Here is a 9,826-nt window from a genome sequence, read left to right as displayed (position 1 = left end):
GTGAAGAAGTAGGGAAGAATGATAAAATCCTTCGTGTGCAAGCACTTGTGGGAAAATAAGTACTTCAGGGAAAATAAGAAAAGGGAGGGAATGAAGTGAAGATATGCTTCTTCAGACCTCAACTCTGGCTGAGTTACCCTGCCCAGCTGTTCTGGCCGTTAGGCCAATCTATACATCCCTTCTCCCATTTTTCATTCTTTTCTAGGCCCAAATGCTGACACTGGGGCTCAGGACTTCCCCTCCTTCTGGGGACCAATTAGAAAATCCTGGGTTAGTTTCTGGGGTGCAGGGACTTATTCTAGTATGGCGATACCATCTAGGATAGGACACGACACTCAATTTGAGTCAGGAGCCACTTCCAGAGCAGGGCAACTTTCACTGCTGTTGTCTCAAAGGGGGCTAAATGCAAATGACCAGACAGCTAGCTTTTTCAGACTTTAACTGGAAAGATCACAACCTTCCTTTAGAGAGAGGATCTTTTTACACCTGAAGCCCATTAGGCAGTACTCACATCTGAAACAAATTGGGACCTCAGTGAGGAAAGAATGCCCTTGAAAAGTGAAAGTGTTAGTCGCTCAGTTGTGTCAGACTCTTTGCGACCCCATGGACTGTAGTCTGCCCGGATCCTCTGTCCTTGGGATTCTCCAGGCAAGAGTACTGGAGTAGGTTGCCACTCCCTTCTCCAGGGGATTTTCCTGACCCAGGGATCAAACCTGGGTGTCCTGCATTGCAGGCAGATTCTTCAGCATCTGCACCATCAGTAGTACCCTCCTGGAGTACTACTTATTAGTACATCTTGGCAAGGCAGGGGAAGGAAAGCAAAAGAGATTAAACAGAAGTCAAGAAATTTAGCCAAACGAATGAAGACTTCTCTGAATTTTTGTAAAGGATGTATCAGGCCTACAGACATCATACTAATGTGGATCCTGAAGCCCCTGAAAATATTATAATGGTAAATTTGACTTTTTTTTTTCACTCAGGGAAAAGTGTCCCAAATATCAGGAGAATGCTGCAAACACTAGATGATACATTTGGAATGAACAATTCTTAACTGGGAGATGTTGCCTTTAGTGTTAATAGCGAACAACAACGGAAGAAAGATGATGCAAACAAATCACTTGGTTTTGGCAGTGACATTGGAATTTCCTGAAGGAGAGTAACCTGAAGAGAGGTAAGCCATGACTGGGGAAGGAGCAATGTGCTTACTCTAAGGAGGAAGAACATTAGCAAACAAATTGCCCTAGGCTGAAACAAAAGAAAGACAGTAAAAGACAGAGCCTCTCACCTCCTAGAAAGAGAGGAACACTTGATGAATGAAGAGGTCCAGGGCCTCCCTTGGATGTGGGCTATTTCCCCACACCCAGAGCCCCAGGTAAAGTGGGGAATCAGCTGCAAGTTTGCTCGGCTGAAGTAGAAGATTGATCATCATCCTGGGAAAAAGCTGGAAGACGGCACCAAATTCTTGAAATCTGGTGATGCTGCCATCGTTGATATGGTTCCCAGCAAGCCCATGTGTGCTGAGAACTTCTCTGACTACCCTCTTCTTCTTGGACCACTTTGGTGGTGGTGACATGAGGAAGATGGTGGCTGTGGGTGTCATTTAAGCAGTGGACAGGAGTATAGGTAGAGCTGGCAAGGGCACCAAGTCTGCCCGGAAAGTTCAGAAGGCTAAATAAATACTATACCTGCCACCCCAGGCTTAATCAGTGCTGGAAGAACAGTCTCAGAACTGTTGGTCTCAATTGGTCATTTAAGTTTCATAGTAAAGGACTGGTTAATGACAACAATGGATTGTAAAACTGTCAGAAAAAGGAGAATGTTTTGTGGACCATTTGTGTGTGGCAGTTTTAAGTCATCAGTTTTAAAAATCAGTATCTTTTAATTAGTTGAAGGCCTTTTTAAGGCAATTCTCCCCTGATTTGGATTAAGGTATAGGGATTATATAAGGCTTCCCTGGTGGCTCAGACAGTAAAGCATCTGCCTGCAAAGTCGGAGACCCGGGATCGATTCCTGGGTTGGGAAGATCCCCTGGAGAAGGAAATGGCAATCCACTCCAGCACTCTTGCCTGGAAAATCCCATGGACGGAGGAGCCTGATAGGCTACAGTCCATGGGGTCGCAGAGTCGGACATGACTGAGCGACTTCACTTCACTAATGGCCCATTTCTAGGAAGCTTGCCTCTCAGGTAATGAACGTTAAGCTAAAAACCTTTGTTTAACTCTCAGGAAACATCCTCCCACCTGTGGACAACTGCATGCAGGAAGAAATCGACACATCCCCTTTGAAGGTTGATGGGAACTAGGAAGTGTTTGACTTTACTCTCTCCCCTTTTACTATAAAAGAAACCTGAGTTCTAACTCAGGAAGATGGTTCTTCAGAAAACAAGTTCACCACCTTCTCAGTCGACTGGTTTTTGAATAAATTTGCTAATCCTTGCCCCAACAACTTGTCTATTTATTGGCCTGTCGTGTGATGAACAGTAGGAGCTCGAACTTGCTAATAGTGAGCCCAGGAAGTATAAAATTCCAAACGGGAGATTTAGGCTAGGTATTTAGGAGGGAGAGTCTAACTGTCAGAGACTATGGAATGGGTTGCTTTGCCGAGTTTCTCTCTCCAGGCACTTGCCAAGCAGAGGTTGGATGGCCACCTCTTATATGAGATTGTTCTCGAAGACTCCTTCAAGATTCTATGATTCCATCAGCCTTGTCCTTGGCCAAATGTATTAATTAGGACTAATGACTTCGAATAGCAGACACCCAACTAATCAACAGCTAGAATGGATGGGCTTTCTTGGAAGAGCAAAGATGCAGCCAGTCTTCAACCATAATGGAACCAGGAACATGGAACCTGCAGGACTCTCTTCAATTCATACCTCCACTTAGCTTTGCTGACTTTCTTTTCTATCAATGCAATTTCCATCATATAACAGAAAACATAGCCACTGATAGCTCTTGGTCTTTTTTTCCATGAAATCTCTGTCACGGGAGATGAGCTGCCTCTTTGGTGTCAAGGCAAAACAAGACAAAAATAACAAATCTTCACAGGCAAGAGTATATACTGACCCCTTTTAGGAGTCTGCACCCTCTATACCACCATCAGTTGAAACCAGGAGAATGGGATTAGTTAGGAAATGGCAGATCTCTTGGGAACTCTGTGGATGGATCAGAAAAGGAGGCATACTGAACAAAATGACACCCTACTCCAAAAGCACAATTACAGGGAGCTGGTGCTCAGGCATTAAGAACATGACAGGTTTAGTCTTTCTGATTCAACCATATGCAAACTATTAACAGAAATTTAAGGACTCAGGAATTATTCATATTGATAACAGCAGTCTTTCCAAGAGTATCGGAAAGGGATATTCACTGTTACGGCTGAGTATCTGAGACCTGTAATCGCTTAGTGCTGAGCTGGGTCCTATGCTGGGTACAGAACTATAGGCTATGGTTCCTATATTCAAAGTTTAACAACTGAATGGAATTAGGACCGTGCATTCTGAGAATTATTTTAAACACAATTAAATAGAGGATTCCTGGGTAGGAAATGGCAACCCACTCCAGTATTTTTGCCTGGAAAATTCCATGGACAGAGGAACCTGGCAGGCTACAGTCCATGGGATTGCAGAGTCGGACATGACTAAGCATGCTGCTGCTGCTGCTAAGTCGCTTCAGTCGTGTCCGACTCTGTGCGACCCCATAGACGGCAGCCCACCAGGCTTCCCCGTCCCTGGGATTCTCCAGGCAAGAATACTGGAGTGGGTTGCCATTTCCTTTTGGAGAAGGAAATGACTAAGCATGCATGCATGCAAATAGAGGATTAGCCCTTATAGATGATGTCATTTACAAATAGTTCTCACATCACATTTAGGTTATTCTTCTCAACAAAACTCTCAGTGGTTCAGAAATAGCTTAGGCTGCAGGAATCTGCATTCACTCATTTATTCATCTGTTCACTCGTATGCATGTCTTATGAACTCACCTTTGCTTTAGCCACACTGTGTAAGAAAATGGTAGAGCTGCAGTTCCTTCTCTCAAGTTCCTTAGCTGCTGTTGTCTGCCTGGAATATTCATCTAACTCCCACTCCCCAGGGCCACCATTACCTTGTGTTTAACTCCTGTCCGTTTTTATAGACACTAGCCTTCCTTGCGGAGAAGGCAATGGCACCCAACTCCAGTACTCTTGCCTGGAAAATCCCATGGACGGAGGAGCCTGGTGGGCTGCAGTCCATGGGGTTGCTAGGAGTCGGACATGACTGAGCGACTTCACTTTCACTTTTCACTTTCATGCATTGGAGAAGGAAATGGCAACCCACTCCAGTGTTCTTGCCTGGAGAATCCCAGGGACGGGGGAGCCTGGTGGGCTGCCGTCTGTGGGGTCGCACAGAGTCGGACACGACTGAGGCGACTTAGCAGCAGCAGCAGCCTTCCTTGACTCTCTCAACTGGTTAAAACACTGCTGTATATTCCCATAGCTTTTTTGCCCTGGGAAAGGTATCTTATTTGTAATTTTTCACCCAATGTGTGTCTTCTTTATTAGAATGAAAGTTTCATGAGGACAGGGCCATGCTTTTTCTGTTTACTATAATGCCTAAAATTGTGTCTCAAAATAGCTGGACTAAATAGTCATTAACTTGGCAGATATTTATGAAGCACCTTTGTGTACAGCATTGTTTTTGGCATTGAGTATATAAAACAGGGGAGAAAATAGGTACGGTCTCTTTCTTGAAGGAGCTTATAAAATAGTCAAAGTGTAGATTTAATGATGGAATAATGCCTAACTCAAACTCCTTGTGAAAGTCACTCAGTCGTGTCCGACCAGGGACTGAATCCAGGTCTCCCACGTGGCAGGCGGATTCTTTACCATCTGAGGCATCAGGGAAGCCCATAAATATGGGGGTCAGTTGTCACGCCCTCCCCTTTCCCAGATAAAGAACTGATTCCCAGAGAGACTCAGTGACTTAAGTCACATCATACAAAGAATATGAGTGTCACAAATTGTTTTTGTTCCCTCTTACGCACTGCTTCTCAATACACATTTCACAAACCAAAGGTGGATGTGTGAACTTCTATTCATTCGTGCATGGATGTTAGAGACTGTGTGAGTGGAGACAAACATTCAGAGAATGTGTTTTTATGTCAAAGGTTAAGTCGGCACAGGCGGACAGCTTGGTGATTTCTTGGCCAGTTCTCTTGCGATGGTGATCATGAAGTACTTTATCATTGCTTTTGAACCCTTGGTGTCTAGAGTTGCTGGGAAAATGAAGGTGTTAGTGCCAAGAGCATCCATGTGTTTAGGGTTTAGTTTGGAACTGCTATAAACTCAGTCTTCAGCTGGGAATTGCAGGGAGGGACTAACATGGATCACTTTTGAGAAAGTAGAAGGGCTTTTCAGGAGAGGGCATATAAAAAAGGCAAGGAGAGTTTTAGAATAGGAGTGTATGAATAGCAAAGAAATAGCTCACTAGAGCAGAGAGTATATATTAATGAAAAGATACTTTGGGCTAGGTATGGGGGACTGGAAATGGAAGAAATGGCTGGTTCAGAGGATGGAGAGAGGACTAAGTTTGGATTGCAGTTGGATTTCTTATTTATCAAGTGAAAGCGTGAGCTGCTCAGTCATAGCTGACTCTTTGAGACCCCATGGACTGTAGCTGGCCAGGCTCCTACATCCATGGGATTCTCCGGGAAAGAATACTGGAGTGGATTACCATTTCCTTCTCCAAGGGATCTTCCCAACTCAGAGACTGAATCCAGGTCTCCTGCATTGCAGGCAGATTCTTTACCATCTGAGCCCCCAGGAAAGCCCATTCTAATTAATCAAACTCATTTTGCAGTTTGATGAACCGGCCTAGAAGGTATGGAGAGACCCTCTCTTCCATTCATATGTGACAGAAGCCAGTCTCTGGACTGGTTGTTATATGTCAGTCATAGCTCAGTCGGTAAAGAATCCACCTGCAATGCAGGAGACCTGGGTTGATTCCGGGGTCTGGAAGATCCCCTGGAGAAGGAAATGGCAACCCACTCCAGTATTCTTGCCTGAGAAATCCCATGGACAGAGGAGGCTGGTGGGCAACAGTCCATCGGGTCGCAAAAGTTGGACACGACTCAGGGACTAAACCACCATATGTCAGGTTACCACGTACAATTCCCCAACTGAAGATGCACCCCACCCTGGTCTCCCACGAAGCTGGACTGACACAGCAGTGGAAACACAGCATAGAGCCAACTGTCACCTTGTCATCTCCACCCAGGGAATGGCAGAGCTTGTACATGATTCTGACCCTGCTGTCAGTGGAGGCCACACTCACTCAGAAACCTCATTCATTTAAATTTGGGAGTTGCCAAGTCACTTCATCAGAAAGCACCTCAATGTGGAATGACCTTTTGAAAAGCAACAAGTTTAATGACGTGAGCTGAAATCCTTTGGTTTTTAAAAGAAGTGCTCTGCTGAGGGCTACCTGCTAAGACCAGCGGTCTGCTTCTGTTACGGAGAGGCAGAAGAAGATGATTTCAGTGTCTCTAAGTGATGTGTGGGTTTAGGAAAAGAGCTGCAGCAGGTTTGGGGATGCGTGGGGAGAAGAGAAGTCAGAAGGCCATGCATACAACGTCTGTAAAGAAAATGTTTTATTTAAAGTGTTAAATACCATCACCAGAATGAATTTGAGTTTTACATTAGTTGGTGTTCATCACAGGACTAATCTGCCCTTTTTAGTTTTTTCCAACTGGAATTCCCTTTACTTTTAAAACATATTATGTACAGGGCAGCAATGGTCACTGGCATAGTGCTATTTACATGACTAGGTCACAAGTTGAGGTGCAGACATGTGAAAATTAAAAAAAAAAAAAACACCAACTTTAAAATAAATACTGCATAATGACAGGTATGTACAAATATTCCATACAGTCATGTCCTTCTTATTAAAATTAGAAATAATTTATATAGGAATATGCACAAAAGATTATGTGACTGCATCTTCGTATCAGGAAAATGTTAAACGTTTATTCTAAGGGATAGTATAGACGCTATAGGTCTATTAAATCAATTGTTGCTGGTACACAAGTGTCTAAATTATTTCAATAGTTTTATTCATTTATTTCGCAACTTTACCTGGGTCCATCGTAGGTCTCAGAATGTCAAGACACAGTCTCGGTGTAGTTCATATTGCACCACATAAAGAGAAGGCATTTTTAGTGATACTCATTTTTAACTTTTGCACCATATCAAGCATGATAGTTTTTAATGGTCAGCATTGAATTTAAAAGGAACACAAAAGAGCAATTTTTGTGCATGGCATTAACTTAAATGCTATGTATGTAGATTTCAAAAGTTGTTGCTAGAAGTTAAAATCAATCTATAAGAACATGTTATCAAAGTGTACAGAAAGAAACAGAAACTATGGGTGGCTTATTACATTACTCGGTGACTTTTCCTCTAAATAGGGGAACTTAAGAGAAATTTGACCTTGCAGCACCACCCAATGGTAATAACTGTCTGTAAAACCAAAAGCAGGGGTTTGATTTTAGGACATTTGTGTGTAGACTTTTGGTGATGGCATCAAAGAACTGTTAACAGGCAGATTGACTTTCTTTGAATTACCTAAAAATTGGAGCTTTAAAATTATCTGTTGCAAATTTATGTATGCTGTGTTTCTTTAGAAATATAATTTGTGAAAAATTGAGTTTTACTACAGAAAAATGAATTAATAAACTGCCCTGTCTTTCAGGGCTCCAAATTTTTAGCAGTGCTTCTATTCACATAGTAAATGGAAATTGGCTAAAGAAATTGCTTTTAATTAATTAAAAACAAAATCTAAAACCTTCTAGAAATAATACTTTAACCCCTGTATGAATAATGCTGGTGCTAAAAACAAATTTATTAGACATTACAATGGCCACATGATTTTAGGATTTTCCTGTAAACTGAACTTGGAAGGTGAAAATAAAATTACCATGCACTGTACAATAAATTGCAAAAGTTCAAATATCTTCTTTATCAAACACATGCTGACTTACTTTAATGTACTCCCAAGTCATGTTGCAAAATCCTTTTCAACATGCTTGAAATAAAGAAAGCTCTTAAATAGTTTTTTCCCTCCTTGAGAAATTCAGATGTATCTACAGCTCTGAATTGAACATGGGGTATTAAGAGAGTATCAGGTCAAAAAACTTGTCATTTTGTTTTTTAGCATAATGTTCACTCTGGTAGGGAGAAAAAAAATAAAAAGATTAAAAGAGGGAGAAAAGGAAAAGTGAGAGAAAGGAAGAAAGATGTGAACAATTTGCACATGTTGAACTTTGTAAGATTTGTATATTTACCATGGAAATAAATTGAATATATTATACTTATTTGTCACATAAAGAGAATTTTAAGTATTTTCTAGAAAGTATTTTCTTCTGCAATGTCTGCCAAAACACAGACTGTGATTAAAGAATAAACATGGTGTGTCTTTGTATCACCCTGCTGCATTCTCTCCCTTTTTTAAAACCATGCACTAGTGAAATTTATTTTTAAAAATAATATAAATTGTCAAAAATGGCTGATTTTTTTTTTTGCAAGTTGCAGCCCCAAGAAAATAATTTAAATATTCAGCTAATCTGTCCATGCAAAAAAAAGTTTAATTTCATTCAGTACAGTGTAGCCACAGAATTTTGTTTTTCAGAGTCCAACACAACTTGGCATTAGTGAATGACATGCCTGCTGGAGCTCCGAGGTCTGCCACTGCTCACGTCGTCACTTTGGACCGGCTGCTCCTGTCCAGTCCGGGGGAGGGCTGACGTTCTGTCCTAGACCTCGTCTTTGGTCTCTTGCTTTTCACCTGATGCTTCCCAGGACGTCAGTCCTTCACTTATAACATGGCTTAATGGCTGGATAGCTCCATTTCTGTGGCATCACAGGATTTTGGGGGTCAGAGAAATGAAGAAAAAGGAACAATAAAAATATAAAGGTGCCATTGAAAAGGGCTTTTGTTGCATGAAACTGACTGATTCTTTGATATTAATCCATGGCTTCAGATTGGACCAAAACTCGAGTGTTACTGAACCCCAAACCTGATAGTTCTTCATAGCTCCGCTCCTTCACCTGAGGGCCTCCTTTAGGGCACAATGTGTGCAACTTCCTCTGAGAACACAGGATCGCTTTGTATCCCTAGGAACAGGCTCAGAAGACACAACATTAAGCATGCAGTGTTACCAGGGTTTGCGACCTGTGATTTTTTTTTTTTTTGTAACGCTGGTTGCTATGACAACAGTTTTACAGCTGCTATGAACGAGAGTAAGAAGGTCCAGTTGAACTTTCCAGAGATGATTGGGAAGCTCTTCTTGTCAGAGGGGCCAAGGTTGGATCTACTAGGGAGGAAGGGGGGAAGAGTTTGAACCAGCCGATCACCATGTTGGATAGCTCCAGTTCATCTAAAAGTATCTGGGCCACTCCCATAAAGGATTTGTGATCCATGCGGCCATAGTCTCCCCAGACAATGATCTGTTGGCAAAATTAAAAGAGCAATGTCAGTACAATCATGTATGTAAGAGCTTGTAAACCAAAATACAATCAATTAATGAAAGCTCAGTTGGCAAAAAATCCACCTGCAATGCAGAAGACCCCGGTTCAATTCCTGGGTCGGGAAGATCCTCTGGAGAAGGGATAGGCTACCCACTCCAGTATTCTTGGGCTTCCTGGTGGCTCAGCTGGTAAAGAATATGCCTGTAATGCAGGGAACCTGGATTTGATCCCTGAGTTGGGAAGATACCCTGGAGAAGGGAATGGCTACCCACTCCAGTATTCTGGCCTGGACAATTCCATACACTGTACAGTCAGTCCATGGGGTCGC

The 9,826-nt window shown here is 42.3% G+C and overlaps 1 protein-coding gene and 1 long non-coding RNA gene across 16 annotated transcripts in view; one reads left to right on the top strand and one right to left on the bottom strand.

Annotated features, from left to right (window-relative positions):
* Positions 1-547: 547 nt before the first annotated feature.
* LOC147359181 (uncharacterized) lies at positions 548-2,445 on the top strand. The gene is made up of 3 exons (XR_015140578.1): positions 548-662; positions 981-1,171; positions 2,226-2,445. It is a non-coding gene; the product is annotated as an uncharacterized LOC147359181 (long non-coding RNA).
* A 4,163-nt stretch (positions 2,446-6,608) lies between these two features.
* The window catches only part of RIMS2 (regulating synaptic membrane exocytosis 2), a 605,965-nt gene continuing 602,747 nt past the window's right edge, over positions 6,609-9,826 (bottom strand). For 9 of the 15 annotated variants that reach the window (XM_086336253.1, XM_086336255.1, XM_086336251.1 and 6 more), the window contains one exon: positions 6,609-9,477. In XM_086336253.1, the coding sequence (XP_086192379.1) occupies positions 9,259-9,477 (219 nt within the window). In that variant the 3' untranslated portion in view covers positions 6,609-9,258. The remainder of the gene's footprint in view (positions 9,478-9,826) is intronic. The other 6 variants (XM_086336266.1, XM_086336261.1, XM_086336260.1 and 3 more) reach the window with 1 other exon arrangement.

Source organism: Bos grunniens, chromosome 14, assembly GCF_055505025.1.
Source record: "Bos grunniens cultivar Pamir isolate PY7600 chromosome 14, Bosgru_T2T1.0, whole genome shotgun sequence".
Classification (NCBI taxonomy): Eukaryota; Metazoa; Chordata; class Mammalia; order Artiodactyla; family Bovidae; genus Bos; species Bos grunniens.
This window is presented reverse-complemented; position numbering and strand designations above follow the sequence as displayed.